Raw genomic sequence first — 15,597 nt, 5'->3', positions numbered from 1 at the left:
ATAATTTTAACTTTAAAAAAATATATTTATTTTTATTGGAAAGTCAGATTTAAAGAGAGAAGGGGAGACAGAAAAGATCTCCCATCTGCTGGTTCACTCCCCAAGTGTCCACAGTGGTCGGAGCTGAATTTATCCGAAGCCACGGGCTTCTTCTGAGTCTCCCACATGGGTGCAGGGTCCCAAGGCTTTGAGCCGTCTTAACTACTTTCCCAGGCACAGGCAGGGAGCTGGATGGGAAGCAGGGCCACCAGGATTAGAACTGGCACCCATGTGGGATGTTGGCACATTCAAGGTGAGGACTTAAGCTGCTGGGCTAATGTGCCAGGCCCTCAGCTCATAATTTAAAACTTAAAACACACACATACTTTCGTAATACCAAAGTATGATTTTCAGAATGTTAGGAACATAACATGTCAGAAACGCTGAAGGTAAATGAAGGTTTATTAACTCATCACTAACAGGAGGCTCCTCAGTAAAATTTGTTTCTGTTGGAAAGGCAGAGTGATAAAGAGGGAAATCTTTCATTTGCTTGTTAAATTCCAAGATGGCAATGGCCAGAGTTGGACTGGTCCAAATTTGGGGGCCAGGAGCTTTTTCTGGGTCTCCCATGTGGGTGCAGGGTCCCAAGGGCAATCCTCTGCTGCTTTTCCAGGCCACAAGCAGGGAGCTGGATGGGAAGTAGAGCAGACAGGATACAAATTTGTGCCCATACGGGATGCTGGTGCCACAGTAAGATTAGCCTATGGTGCTCATCTCCATTTACTAATTTTTGAAATAAGTGGGTTTAGAACAATTTCTGTATTTTTTGTTTACTTGAAAAACAGAGAGATCTTCTGTCTGCTGCCTCATTCCCCAAGTTTCCCACAGCAGTCAGGACTGAGCTAGACAGAAGCTGGGAGCCAGGGACTTGGTCTAGGCTGCCCACGTGGGTGTCAGGGCCCCGCTATTTGAGCCATCCTTGGCTCCTCAGCAGTATCCTAACTGCTAGGCTAAGTGCTCACCCTCACAGTTACTTAAAGAGGAACCTTAGAATATGTTCACTGGGTTGGCATTGCAACGGATCAGGTTACACCAACTGCTTGCCTCATTGGTATGCCATAGCAGAGCCGGTTTGGGTTCTGGCTGCTCTGAATACCTGCTAATGTATCTGGGCAGGCATCATAAAATGGCAGCCTCTGTCACCTGCATGGATGACCTGGCTGGAGTTCCTGCCTCCTGACTTCAGCTGGGTCCCGTATGGCTGTCAGAGTCCTTGGAGCCAGCACTCACACAGGATGCCAGCGTTACAGACTGCGGCTTAACCCACAGTGTCCCTCCCATGGGCACTTCCATCAGCTGTCATGGCTTAGAAACTTCTGTGTCCTGCTGTTGAGATGTGTGATGAATGCCATGTTGAAGGGAAGCTGGCTGCTTGGAAGTGTCCCGGTGTCAGGGATCGGGACTGCCACCCATATGGGCTGCTGGTCTCTGATGTTGCTATTTACAATGAAGAACTCCAGCCAGTTGCTTCAGCCTGGCCCTGCCCTGACTGTTGCAGCCATTTGAGAAATGAACCAGTGAATAGAAAATTCTCGGCCCTGGCACGATAGCCTGGCAGCTAAGGTCCTCACCTTGCATGTGCTGGGATCCCATAGGGATACCAGTTCTAATCACGGCAGCCCCACTTCCCATTCAGCTCCCTGCTTGTGGGCTGGGAAAGCAGTGGAGGACGGCCCAAAGCCTTGAGACCTTGTGCCTGTGTGGGAGATTGGAAGAGGCTCTGGTCTCCTGGCTTCAGACTGGCACGCACCGGCGCGTTGCGGCTCACCTGGGGAGTGAATCATCGGACGGAAGATCTTCCTCTCTGTCTCTCGTTCTTTCTGTATATCTGACTTTTTTTTAAGATTTATTTATTTTATTACAAAGTCAGATATACAGAGAGGAGGAGAGACAGAGAGGAAGATCTTCCGTCTGATGATTCACTCCCCAAGTGAGCCGCAACGCGCCGGTGCGTGCCAGTCTGAAGCCAGGAACCAGGAACCTCTTCCAGGTCTCCCACGCGGGTGCAGGGTCCCAGTGCATTGGGCTGTCCTCAACTGCTTTCCCAGGCCACAAGCAGGGAGCTGGATGGGAAGTGGAGCTTCCGGGATTAAAACCGGCACCCATATGGGATCCTGGGGCGCATTCAAGGCGAGGACTTTAGCCGCTAGGCTACGCCGCCAGGCCCTGTATATATATGACTTTTAAAAGAAAAGAAAATTCTCGCTCTGTCTTTGCCTCTCTCTCTGTCTTTCTCTGCCTTTCACAAGAAGGCAGATCATATTTACAGAGAGGACAGACAGAAGGATCTTCCATCCTCCCAGATCCATCCAGTCTGAAAAGCCTCGCAAACAGTGGCCTAACATTCTATGCCACAACACAGGCCTCTTTTTTTTTTTTTTTTTTTTTTAAAGATTTATTTATTTTATTACAAAGTCAGATATACAGAGAGGAGGAGAGACAGACAGGAAGATTATCCGTCCGATGATTCACTCCCCAAGTGAGCCACAACGACTAGAGCTGAGCCAATCCGAAGCCAGGAACCAGGAACCTCTTCCATTTCTCCCACGCGGGTGCAGTGTCCCAATGCATTGGGCCGTCCTCGACTGCTTTCCCAGGCCACAAGCAGGGAGCTGGATGGGAAGTGGAGCTGCCGGGATTAGAACCCGTGCCCATATGGGATCCCGGGGCTTTCAAGGCGAGGACTTTAGCTGCTAGGCCACGCTGCGGAGGCCTCTTTGTTTTTAAAATGCTTCCTGAACAGCTCACTGATTTAGAGATAAGCACTGTTGTTGTTGCTGTTATTGTTGTTGTGTTTCCTTTAACACGGAGCCTCTCTCGTTGGCTGGCCCACCTTCCCAAGCTCTCCAACAGTGTGGGTGCGGTGAGGCTGCCCAGAAACTCCTCCTGGCTCTCCCAGTGGGGGTCAGGGGCACAGGCCTTCCTGGTGTATCCCAGCAAACTGGATCCTCAACAGGGGCGTCGGGGCTTGAACAAACGCAGTCTCTGGACCAGAATGGCGCCTTCCCCAGGTGCACCACCTCTGCCCAGTCCTGGACTTTTTCTGTAGCTGACCTGCTGTTGGCTCGCTAGGGCTGTGTGGCCGCATGAGCAGTATGGTAACCGCTCAGCTTGGCTGTGTGTGGTGGGGGTAGAAGCAGCTGCTGATGGGACAGAATCACATCGTTGGAGTTCTATTTCAGTACAACAGACATTGAACTGTGGGTTTCATATAATATTATATGGAATATCACAAAATGCTAGTTATTCAACAGTTTAAAAATGAAAAACTAACAAAAAAGGGGTGGGTTGGCTGGCATTATGGCATTGTGAGTAAAGCCGCCATTGTAGTGTCAGCATCCCATGTGGGCCATGGTTCTTGACCGGCTCCACTGCCCCATCACATTCTCTGCTCACGGACTGGGATAAGCAGTGGAAAATGGCTCAGTTGGGAGACTGGGACGAAGTTCCTGGCTTTGGCCTGGCCATGATAGCCATCTATCTGGAGAGTAGCCAGGCGATGCAAAATCCTTCCCTTTCTCTAGATAACTCTTTCAAATAAATAAATAAATGAGCAAACAAATATTAAAATAAATAAATAAATACCAATGGAAAAAATAGCAGGTTGGGGATTGTGGTGCAGCAGATTCTAAGCGGACTCTTGTGGCACAGGCCAGCATCCCACAGGAGTGCAGGCCCGCGTTTTCCGGCCTCAGCACACCCCAGCTGTCCTCCGCACCTGGGCAGCGTTTTCCGCGGGTCACCAGTCTGCAAAGGGAGGGGGCGGAGCCCAGCAGGTGCCGCGAGGAACTCTAGTCGCCAATCCCACAGGGTTGCCGAGGGGGAAGGTTTCCGTTGAAGCACTGCCTCGGTTCAGCCAGCACTTTATGGCTGCCGGAAGTGGTTGCTTCTCCCGGACTCCTTCTCGGCCTCCGATCCGTGAACTGCAGTGGGGGCGATGGCGGCGGCGGCGGCCGCCGGGCCTGGCCCCGGGGACTCCCCCGAGGGGTCCGAGGCCGAGGCGCTGGAGCGCCGGCGGAAGGCGCACGGAATGCTGAAGCTTTACTACGGCCTGTCGGAGGGCGAGGGCGCCGGGCGCCCCGCGGGACCGGACCCACTGGACCCCACGGACCTCAACGGGGCGCACTTCGATCCGGAAGTCTATCTGGACAAGGTGTGTGTTATGGGGGCAGGGGATGTCCTGGGAACGGACCACAGCCCCACCCAGCATGTCTTCTGCTGGGGGGGGGAGTTCGGGTGGGGACAGGGCAGGGCCCCCCAAAGCGGAGGACGCCCCTGGGTGAGGCCGGAGTAGGACCAGCCGGAGGTGCTGCTGTGGGGTCTTAGGTCTGGGCTGACATGGAGGGAGGGGGCGTGGTCCAGGGGATGGACGGAGCCTGAGCCTGGCCAGGCGGACAAACCCCGGATGGGGTGGGCGGGGTGAGGGCCAGGCGCTGACCACCCGACTCCTGCAGCTGCGGAGAGAGTGCCCCCTGGCCCAGCTGATGGACAGTGAAAAGGACATGGTGCGGCAGATCCGGGCTCTGGACAGTGACATGCAGACCCTGGTCTACGAAAACTACAACAAGTTCATCTCCGCCACAGGTGACAGCCCTGGCCCACGCACCATAATGCAGGGGACACACTTGCCCCACTGGCCCGGATGGCCAGTCTGAGATGTGTAGGCTGGACCCAGGCTCCCATCACCTCCCTCCCTCCCTCAAAGGCTTTGTGGTCAGACACTGAGAAGGAGAAAAAAATCTACTATTTTTATTGGAAAATCAGACTTACAGAGAGGAGGAGAGACAGAGGAAGATCTTCCGTCCTCTGATTCACTTCCCAAGTGAGCACAATGGCCAGAACTGAGCCGAACCGAAGCCAGAAGCCAGGAGCTTCTTCCAGGTCTCCCACATGTGTGCAGGGTCCCAAGGCTTTGGGCCATCCACAAGTGCTTTCCCAGGCCACAAGCAGGGAGCTGGGTGGGAAGCAGGGCTGCTGGGATTAGAACTGGCACCCATATGGGATCCTGGCGCGTTCAAGGCGAGGAGTTTAGCCGCTAGGCCGCCCCGCTAGGCCCCGGAGCACATTTATTTGTTTGTTTGTTTATTTATTCTACTCATTTATTCATTAATTACATTGTATTACATGACACAATTTCATAGGTACTGGGATTCTCCCCCCTTCACCCCAAACCCTCCCCCCATGGTGGATTCCCCCATCTTGATGCATAACCACAGCTCAAGTTCCGTATTTATTTATTTTAAAGGAGAAAATGACAAAGTGAGTGTTAGGAGTCAGCAATTTTCAATCTCGGTCAATTATGCAACCTTGCATTCATTCACGAAAGACGCACCTAATGCCTCCTTTTCTCCCCCACCCCCACCATTCCCTGTGTTTCTTTAATTTGGTCAAGAGTAGTTCTTCCCGTTGGGCTGTGGCCGTGAGCCACCTGGGCAGAGCGCCTGCGTGGCTGGGGCCCGCCTGCTGGTTAAGGATGGACTGCAGTCGGGGCCTGAGCCAGGACAGCAGCGGGTGGAGGGAACAGAGAAGGGCCCGGCGCCCATTTCCAGGGCGAGTGAAAGAAGGCCACCTTATGGCGGTGGCGTCTGAGCAGCGCCCGGAGGAGAGGAGCCAGTATGGGGAGCAGCTGCTCCGAGGGGCGCTCCATGTCACAGGGGCCAGCAAGAGACCGCAGGGAGTTCCTGCCTTCTGGCTTCAACCTGGCACAGCGCTGACCATTGCAGCCATTCAAGAAGTGAACCAAGAGGTGGAAGATCTCTCTCTAATTCTGTCTTTGAAAAAAATTTTGTTTTTAAAGAGAGAGTTGTGGAATGTTTGGAAATCAGTGTTGTGGTGTCGTGGGTTAAGCTTCCTGCATCTCACACTCGAGTGCACTGCTCTTCTTGCAGTCCAGCTGATGAGCGGAAGATGACCAACCCACTTGGGCTGCTGCTACCCGCGTGGGAGACTGAGATGGTTCCTAGTTCCTGGCCCAACCCTGGCTGCTACAGCCATTGGAGGAGTGAATGAGTGGCTAGAACAGTGTTTCTGTGTGTGTTTGTGTATGTTTCTCTGTCACACTTTCACATGTACTAGTCTTTATAAAAAGAACTGACAAACGTAAGTGAGACCTGAGGACGGTAACAGCGTGTGCAGTGCATACATGCTGGGCGGGAGAGAGAGTGGGAGTGGAAAAGGAGCACAATCTTCAGGAGAGAAATGGGGTGAGACCTGCCAGGAGGGCGGGGCCGGGGGCTTACCCTGGTTGGGGCAGAACAAGGAATAGAATGAGGGCAAGACCAGGTGCCAGGTGAAGGGGACGGAGCTTAGGACTGAGGCGTTTGTGTTCAGACAGACGGGTGACAGGTTTGTCTATATGTTTATTTGAGAGCAAGGACAGAGAGATTCTCTGTCAATTGGTTCACTCCCAAGTGACCACAACAGCCAGAGCTGGGCTCATCCGAAGTTAGGAGCCAGGAGCTTCTTCTGGGTCTCCCACACGGGTGCAGGGTCCCAAGGCTTTGGACCGTCCTCTGCTGCTTTCCCAGACCCCAAGCAGGGAGCTGCACGGGAAGTGGAGCTGCTGGGATTAGAACCGGCACTCATATGGGATCCCGGAGTGTTCAAGGCGAGGACTTTAGCCATGAGGCTACCATGCTGGACCCAGCTCATGCCACTGTGCCCAGCTCATGCCACTTTTGAAAAAAGTTTTAAATTGTTCATTTTACTTTTGCAGAGACCTCTGCAGAAAGTAAAACTAGACAGCCAACACAGTGGCTCAACAGGCCAACCCTCTACCTGCAGCGCTGGCATCCCGTATGGGTGCCAGTTCATGTCCCAGCTTCTCCACTTCCCTTCCAGCTCGCTTCTGATGGCCTGGGAAGGCAGCAGAGGATGGCCCAACTGCTTGGGCCTCTGTACCAATGTGGAAGAAGCTCTGGCTTCAGCCTAGCCCAGCCCTGGTCTATGCAGCCATTTGAGGAGTGAACCAGTGGCTGGAAGATCTCTCTATCCCTCCTTGTCTCTCTGTAAAATCTGCCTTTCAAATAAAAGCAAATACATGTAAAGGGGTGGCAGAGGAGGCGACAGGGTCAGTCATGGGAGACTATCGGAGCAGAATGACACAAACTGACAAACAGCCCCTGCCGCACAGGGCCCCAGCGTGGGGAAACAGAGCTGTGGCGAGTGGACAGAGCAGCCGCAGGCTGTGGGCTGCCCAGCGGTCTCTGACAAGGGCTGGAAAACATGGTTGGGGCTTCCGGAGCCGCTTCATGCAGCCCGAGGGTGTTCACAGGCCACGTGGCATGAGCGAGGGTAACGGTGTAAAGGAGTGAGGCCAGGGCGACAGACATCTTAACCTTTCCATATCGATCTGCAGGGTGTCGTTCTAAACGGTGCTGCTACTGGCAATCCGCAGGACACCCCCAAGCTATGACTGAAAATAGAGAGTGAAAGCCCAGCAAGGTGGGGCCAGTGTCGCCAGTGGGGATCAGCCACTGGCATCCTGTCCCTGAGAAGGCGCTGGGTGATGACACACGTCCCTGGGCTCCTGGCTTCAGCCAGGGCCTCTCTGATTCAATAAGGCAGGGAGAGGAATGGATTTAAAAAGGTTCCACCATATGTTTTCTGCAAGAAATACAAAGGTGTGCGTAGCTGCAGACCTAGAGCTGATAAAGGTCATCTATGCAGAAGGAGCCAGCAGAAAGGTGGGAGACTATGTGATCAGACCAGAGACACCTTAAGACAGAGCTGCTCCTGGAAACAGGTTGCCTCAACACCACGCACCTGCGAGAAGCTGTAGCAAACAGGGCGATGGTGCTACAGACTCCCCAGAAGTGGGCGTGGCCTTCAGATTTTTGTGGGTTTTTTGTTTTCCCCTGGGATATGAAATTAGAACAGAAAGGGATTTTAGGGCCGCTGCAATGGCTCATTTGGCTAATCCTCTCTACCTGCAAGCCTTGGCATCTTATATGGAAACCTGTTCGTGTCCTGGTTGGTCCATTTCTCATCTAGCTCCATGTTTATGGTCTGGGAAAGCAGTAGAGGACAGCCCATGGCCTTGGGACCCTGCACCCAAGTAGGAGATCCAGAAGAAGCTGCTGGCTGCTGGGTTTGGGTCGTCTTAGCTCCTGCCTTTGTAGCCACTTGGGGGGTGAACCAGCGAATGGAAGATCTTTCTTTCTCTCTCTCCTTTCTCTCATTTCTTTGTAAATCTTCCTTTGACATAAAAATAAATTCTTTAAAAACAAACAAATAAAAGGAATTTTAGAAATTCGCAAACATGTGAAAATTAAACAACATGTACCAAAAAAAAAAGCCACACAGAATAATGAAGTGTACAACAGAAGCATACCACCCAGAGCATGGTAACACAAAACAAAACCAACGGGTGCATTTTTAAGACTTATTTATCGGGCCCGGCGGCGTGGCCTAGCGGCTAAAGTCCTCGCCTTGAAAGCCCCGGGATCCCATATGGGCACCGGTTCTAATCCCGGCAGCTCCACTTCCCATCCAGCTCCCTGCTTGTGGCCTGGGAAAGCAGTCGAGGACGGCCCAATGCATTGGGACACTGCACCTGCGTGGGAGACCCGGAAGAGGTTCCAGGTTCCCGGCATCGGATCGGCGCGCACCGGCCCGTTGCAGCTCACTTGGGGAGTGAATCATCGGACGGAAGATCTTCCTCTCTGTCTCTCCTCCTATGTGTATATCTGGCTATAATAAAATGAATCTTAAAAAAAAAAAAAAAAAGACTTATTTATTTTTATTGGAAAATCAGATATACTATTTTTGAAAAAAAAAAAGATATTTGAATGTCAGAGAGAAGGAAAGACAGAGAGGAATATCTTCCATCCGCTGATTCACTCCCCAAGTGGCCATAACAGCTGGAGCTGAGCCAATCCAAAGTCAGGAGCTTCTTCCAGGTCTCCCACGCAGGTGCAGGGTCCAAAGGCTTTGGGCCGTCCTCCACTGCTTTCTCAGGTCACAAGCAGGGAGCTGGACGAGAAGTGGAGCAGCCAGAATACAAACTCGTGCCCATATGGGATCCCAGCGCATGCAAGGTGAGGACTTTAGGTGCTAGGCTACCGCGCTGGGCCCAAACGTTTCATTTATGAGACCATACAAGTAGCAGTTGTCTGGTCAGAGATATGATCATGAGACCAACTGCACCAACTCCCTAAGAGACAAATAAGCATGTGTGAAGATTTCTGTGACATCTGTGAGCAGGGAAACAGAGAGCGAGAGCTTCCCCCTGCCACTGTACTGGTGTGGGCCGAGGCCAGTACAGGACCTGACCCACCACCGCTGTCTCCCGCTGCTCATTAGCAGGCAGGCCACCTTGACCCAGGCCATCTGCATGGGATGCACCAGCCCAAGGATCATCGAGGCGCCCACCCCAATTCTCTGGTTTTGTTTTTGTCATTTTTAAAAAGATTTATTTATTTTTATTGCAAAGTCAGATATACAGAAAGGAGGAGAGACAGAGAAGAAGATCTTCCATCCGATGATTCACTCCCCAATTGAGCGCAATGGCTGGTGCTGTACCGAACCGAGCCCAGGAGCCAGGAACCTCCTCCAGGTTTCCCATGCAAGTGCAGGGTCCCAAGGCTTTGGGCCATCCTTGACTGCTTTCCCAGGCCACAAGCAGGGAGCTGGATGGGAAGTGGAGCTGCTGGGATTAGAACCAGTGCCCATATGGGTTCCCGATGCATTCAAGGTGAGGACTTTAGCCACTAGGCCATGTCCCAGTTCTCTGGTTTTGGCGCAACAGTTGATAAGGACAGAATATCTACCTCCAAATGATGGGGTCACTTGGTTTCAGTTGTATGCTTTTGTGTTGATTTGGAAGTCAGAGGGGGAGAGGGAGTGTGTGTTCCCATCTGCTGGGTCACTCCCCAGGGCTGCAGCAGCCAGGGCTGGGCCAGGCCGTAACCAGCTCACAACTCCATCTGGTCTCCCACCTGGTGGCAGGGAGCCAACGCTTCAGCCGTCTCCTGTGACCTCAGAGTGCACCTTGCTAAGAGGTAGTGCAAAAAGCAGAGCCAGGTCTTAAACCCAGCACTCAGATGTTGGATGAGCCCCCAGGGTGGTCCAGCCACTGCACCCCATGTCCATCCCGTCCTGTGTGGGGTGTGGGCCTCCCAGGGTGGTCCAGCCACTGCACCCCCTGTCCATCCCGTCCTGTGTGGGGTGTGGGCCTCCCAGGGTGGTCCAGCCACTGCACCCCCTGTCCATCCCGTCCTGTGTGGGGTGTGGGCCTCCCAGGGTGGTCCAGCCACTGCACCCCATGTCCATCCCGTCCTGTGTGGGGTGTGGGCCTCCCAGGGTGGTCCAGCCACTGCACCCCATGTCCATCCCATCCTGCTGTGCCACTGCTTTCTGCTTCCGTAGTGTCATGACCTAAGGGTGCTGTCTGGACCATCTCAGTGTCATCTTTTTTTTAAAGATTTATTTATTTTTATTGGAAGGGCAAATCAGATTTACAGAGAGAAGGAGAGACAGAAAGATCTTCCTTCCACTGGTTCACTCCCCAAGTGGCTGCAATGGCTGTTGCTGAGCTGATCCGAAGCCAGGATCCAGGAGCTTCTTCTGGGTCTCCCATGGGGGTACACAGCTCCAAAATACTGGGCCGTCCTCCACTGCTTTCCCAGGCCACAGGCAGGGAGCTGGAAGGGAAGTGGAGCAGCTGGGGATACGAACCGGCAACCGTTTGGGATCGTGGTGCTGCAGGTGGGGGTTAGTGTGGTGTGCCACTGCACTGGCCCTTCAGTTTGCACTAGCTCTGTCTGGGATCAACAGAGGACTGCCAAAGTCTCCTATAACTGAGGTGACTCTGCCCCCACTCGGCTTCTCTTTCTGATCTCAGTGGTTCTCCTGAGAGGAGTTCAGGGTCCCCAGTAGATGTTGGAGATCGTTGGACAAGGAACGCTGGTGGCTCCCCAGACACTGTTGCAGGCAGACCCAGGGCTTGTGGGTGGAGGGAATGCCACGGGTGAGAGCCAGAAGGCAGTCTCTGGGAGTAGCCAGCACCCCGAGAGGGAAGACCAGTGGAAGAACAGGTTTTAGGAAACTCCCAAGGTTTGCTCGGGAAATGAGCCAGGCAGGTTGCTTGTGTGTCCACATGCTAAGTAGGTCATTGTGCATGGGGCCTGAACGGGATGGAAGCTGAAGGTATCAATCCCTGACAGGGCTCCCGCAGGGACAGGGACCAGGAAGCAGACACGGACTTGATGTCTGCTGCATTTCTCCCACGTCCCTGTTGGGAGTCGGGACTGCGGATGGAGTGCTGAGTGTTGAGCAGAAAATGTACTTGGGCAGACCCTGGGAGGGATGCAAGCATGGCAGGGAGAGGGGACCCTGGGGGGCCCTGAAGTCTTGAGATTAAAGAGACCATTTGGGGCGAGTTGGTGTCCTGGTAAGCTGTTTGGAGGTGGGAAGGAAGTGGCTGTGTGGGCCAAAGCTGTGCTGAGGCTGCACAGCAGGCAGAAAGAAGGAGGCCCGGTGGCCACAACGAGGGGCACGTGGGAACCAAGATGGAGTGCCAGGGTTGCTGTGTCCACAGTTCCTGAAGAGGGCCACGGCTTGTAGTGGGCAGCCAGGCCAGGTGATGGAGTTCTAGGAGGAGGCAGGGCTCGAAGCCGAGATGTGCGGAGGGGGTGGTTCCTGTGCAGGTAGGGACAAGTGGACGACGTGGATGGGACTGAGGTTAGCCAGCAGTCGTTGGAAAGCTCGTTCCCGTGGTTGTTGATTTCCGAGGGAGAGTACAGGAGGGGGACAAGAGGAGACAGCTGTCAGGAACCCAGAAGAGTGTTCTGGAAGCCTTGGACCCTTCAAGGAGAGAGACCATGTCCCAGTCGTCTCGGCCTCTTTAGATGTGGGCAGCAGTCCTGAGGGTCACGGGCAGGTGTGTGTCAACGCCGCACTGACTCCCGGCCCCTTTTGCCTGCCCCGCCCCCGCTCGGCAGACACCATCCGCAAGATGAAGAACGATTTCCGCAAGATGGAGGACGAGATGGACCGGCTGGCCACCAACATGGCCGTCATCACGGACTTCAGCGCGCGCATCAGCGCCACCCTGCAGGACCGCCACGAGCGCATCACCAAGCTGGCAGGTGCGCCCGGCCTGAGGCGCCCACAGCGGGTCCTCTGGGGGTTGCGGCTCGGGGCTTACATCGCCTCTTCCCTGTCTCCCAGGGGTCCACGCACTCCTGCGGAAGCTGCAGTTCCTCTTTGAGCTGCCGTCACGCCTCACCAAGTGTGTGGAGCTGGGCGCCTATGGGCAGGCGGTGCGCTACCAGGGCAGAGCGCGGGCTGTGCTGCGCCAGTACCAGCACCTGCCCTCCTTCCGTGCCATCCAGGATGACTGTCAGCTCATTACGGCCCGCCTAGCCCAGCAGCTGCGCCAGCGCTTCAGGTGGGGCCCCTCGGCCCTCATCCCAACACCCCCACCCGCTCCCTGCGCGGTCCCCGGCCCTCCCATCACCGCCGTCTCCTTGTCCACAGGGAGGGCGGCTCAGGCGCACCCGAGCAGGCCGAGTGCGTGGAGCTGCTGCTGGCCCTGGGCGAACCTGCCGAGGAGCTGTGCACTGAATTCCTGGAGCACGCCCGGGGGCGCCTGGAGGCGGAGCTCAAGGGCCTGGAGGCAGAGCTGGGGCCCTCCCCGCCGGCCCCTGATGTGCTGGAGTTCACGGACCGCGGCGGCAGCGGCTTCGTGGGCGGCCTCAGCCAGGTGGCAGCGGCCTACCAGGAGCTGTTTGCAGCCCAGGGACCCGCGGGCACCGAGAAGCTGGCGGCCTTCGCCCGCGAGCTGGGCGGCCGCTACTTTGCTCTTGTGGAGCGGCGGCTGGCGCAGGAGCAGGGCAGCGGGGACAACTCGCTACTGGTGCGAGCGCTGGATCGCTTCCACCGGCGCCTGCGGGCCCCTGGGGCATTGCTGGCTGCTGCTGGGCTGGCCGAGGCTGCCACAGAGATCGTGGAGAGAGTGGCCCGGGAGCGCCTGGGCCATCACCTGCAGGGCCTGCGGGCCGCCTTCCTGGGCTGCCTGACTGACGTGCGTCAGGCCCTGGCGGCACCTCGCCTGGCGGGGAAGGAAGGCCCAGGCCTGGCCGAGTTGCTGGCCACCGTGGCCAGCTCCATCCTGAGCCACATCAAGGCCTCTCTGGCTGCTGTGCATCTCTTCACTGCCAAGGAGGTGTCCTTCTCCAACAAGCCCTACTTCCGGGTACGCTCTGCCTTCAGGCCCCCATCGCTCTTTTTGCTGGCTGGCTGCCCAGGGCCCCTTCACAGCACCCTGGCAACTGGGGACATAACGGCCATTGCCCGGCACTGGCTGGGTGTGGGCTCAGTCTCCTGAGAGCTCTGAGGGTCCCTGCAGCAGGGTCCCCTGTGGCAGCTCCCCGCCATCAGGTGGCCCATTCTGCTGATTAAGCTCCTGGGGCGTCAGCCGGGAGAACATCCCTGTTCAGCTAGGCCTTCCTCCTCCTCCTCCTCCCAGGGTGAGTTCTGCAGCCAGGGCGTCCGCGAGGGCCTCATAGTGGGCTTTATCCGCTCCATGTGCCAAACGGCCCAGAGCTTCTGTGACAGTCCTGGGGAGAAGGGGGGTGCCACGCCGCCCGCCCTGCTCCTGCTGCTGTCCCGCCTCTGCCTGGACTACGAGACCGCCACCATCTCCTACATCCTCACCCTCACCGACGAGCAGTTCCTGGTGCAGGTGAGCTGGGTGCTGAGGTGGCCAGGGAGGAGGGCAGTGCCGGCAGCACAGGAGGCTGGGCCTTCCCGGCCTGTGCTGGGCCCCCAGCTGTCTGCATCTTCTGAGCTGCGCCTGGGACCCACTGACCCCCGCCCCCACCCAGGACCAGTCTCCAGTGACGCCTGTGAGCACCCTGTGTGCGGAGGCCCGGGAGACAGCCCGGCGGCTACTGACCCACTACGTGAAGGTGCAGGGCCTGGTCATCTCACAAATGCTGCGCAAGAGTGTGGAGACGCGGGACTGGCTCAGCACCCTGGAACCACGCAATGTGCGTGCTGTCATGAAGCGGGTGGTGGAGGACACGACAGCCATCGACGTGCAGGTGTGGGCCCAGGCCGCCCTCTGATGAACAGGATAGAAGGGCCCAGCTGCTTGTGTCCACAGTGCCTGACTGGGGGCACCATCACCCCAATCTACCAAGTAGGGAGCTTGGGCTGGGGCTGAAGATGGGGGACCCAGAGCACTCTTGGGGCCTGCCTTTGCCCCACTCCACGCCACGTGGTCAGTTCCAGACATACTGAGCCCGCCCCGGTAGACACAGGCCCAGCAGCGAAAAAGGGGTAAGGGTCCCCAGGGCCCCCGGGGGGTCTGCATGTGCCTGCTGCAGTACCGCCTCTGGCCACCAGGTGGGGCTCCTGTACGAGGAGGGCGTCCGCAAGGCGCAGAGCAGCGATTCCAGCAAGAGAACCTTCTCGGTGTACAGCAGCTCCCGGCAGCAGGGCCGCTACGCACCCAGCTACACGCCCAGGTCTGCGGGGCGGGCGAGGCACAGGGCAAGCGGCCAGAAGGCCAGGGGTGCAGGGCGGCCGGTGACTCCCCCGTCTTCCCCCCCACCCATGCAGTGCGCCCATGGACACCAACCTCCTAAGCAACATCCAGAAGCTGTTCTCTGAGCGGATCGATGTGTTCAGCCCTGTGGAGTTCAACAAGGTCTGCAGCCAGGGAGGGCGTGGGGATGGCTGGAGAAGCCTCACACCACCAGCACCCGTCTCTAGGTGGCTGGAGCCCCCTCGCCAGCACCCCATGGCCCCATTCAGGGTCTGGGCAGGGATGCCTCTGCCATGGTCTCCCCACACACACGTCCTAATCCTCCCAGTGACTCCTTTCTGCTCCTTACTGATTCCGGTTCCCTCCTTCTCTGCCTCCGACTGCTGGGCCCTCTGGTCCACTCCCCTCTCCTTCCTGTCTGGGCCCTGGGACCCTTCCCCCCGCAGCTGCTGGTTCTGAGCTGCGTGTCCCTGTCCCTCCCCGTCTGCAGGTGTCTGTGCTGACTGGCATCATCAAGATCAGCCTGAAGACGCTGCTTGAGTGTGTGCGGCTGCGCACCTTTGGGCGCTATGGGCTGCAGCAGGTGCAGGTGGACTGCCATTTCCTGCAGCTCTACCTGTGGCGCTTCGTGGCCGACGAGGAGCTTGTGCACCTGCTGCTGGATGAAGTGGTAGCCTCAGCCGCCCTGCGTTGCCCAGACCCAGTGCCCATGGAGCCCAGTGTTGTCGAGGTCATCTGCGAGCGTGGTTAGGCACAGCCGCTGCTAAGCCACTGGCCAGCCCCGCGGTCTCAGCCTGGCCTGCCCTGGTCGCAGCCCTCCCCAGCGGGCGAGTGTCTGAATCCCCATAATAAACCCGTGTGGCCTCCTCCATGTCACTGGCTGGGCGGGACTTGGCGGGGGTGGGGCTTGGAGACCGAGGCTACTGAGTGGCTTGTATTGCGGCCGCCCCAGGCAGCCGATTTGCTGGTTTGCTGGGCCCACGATGGGCAGGGGGCGCGTCACTTTATAACGCTTATCGGTTGCCAAGCTGTGGCAAGACAGGTGCAGGCGCAGCGGGACCGGA

General features: G+C 56.6%; 1 protein-coding gene across 1 annotated transcript; it reads left to right on the top strand.

Moving 5' to 3' along the window:
- The first annotated feature begins 3,856 nt into the window (after nucleotides 1-3,856).
- On the top strand, nucleotides 3,857-15,404 carry VPS51 (VPS51 subunit of GARP complex). The gene is made up of 10 exons (XM_004596693.4): nucleotides 3,857-4,192; nucleotides 4,494-4,623; nucleotides 11,982-12,128; nucleotides 12,211-12,430; nucleotides 12,520-13,237; nucleotides 13,511-13,726; nucleotides 13,869-14,087; nucleotides 14,392-14,513; nucleotides 14,608-14,695; nucleotides 15,024-15,404. Exons 1-10 carry the CDS (start codon nucleotides 3,977-3,979, stop codon nucleotides 15,282-15,284), a joined length of 2,337 nt encoding a protein of 778 aa, XP_004596750.2. The 5' UTR covers nucleotides 3,857-3,976; the 3' UTR covers nucleotides 15,285-15,404.
- The last annotated feature ends 193 nt before the right edge of the window (nucleotides 15,405-15,597 follow it).

Source organism: Ochotona princeps, chromosome 4, assembly GCF_030435755.1.
Source record: "Ochotona princeps isolate mOchPri1 chromosome 4, mOchPri1.hap1, whole genome shotgun sequence".
Lineage (NCBI taxonomy): Eukaryota > Metazoa > Chordata > Mammalia > Lagomorpha > Ochotonidae > Ochotona > Ochotona princeps.
The sequence above is the reverse complement of the archived record's forward strand: the minus strand, read 5'-3'. Positions and strand labels throughout refer to the sequence as shown.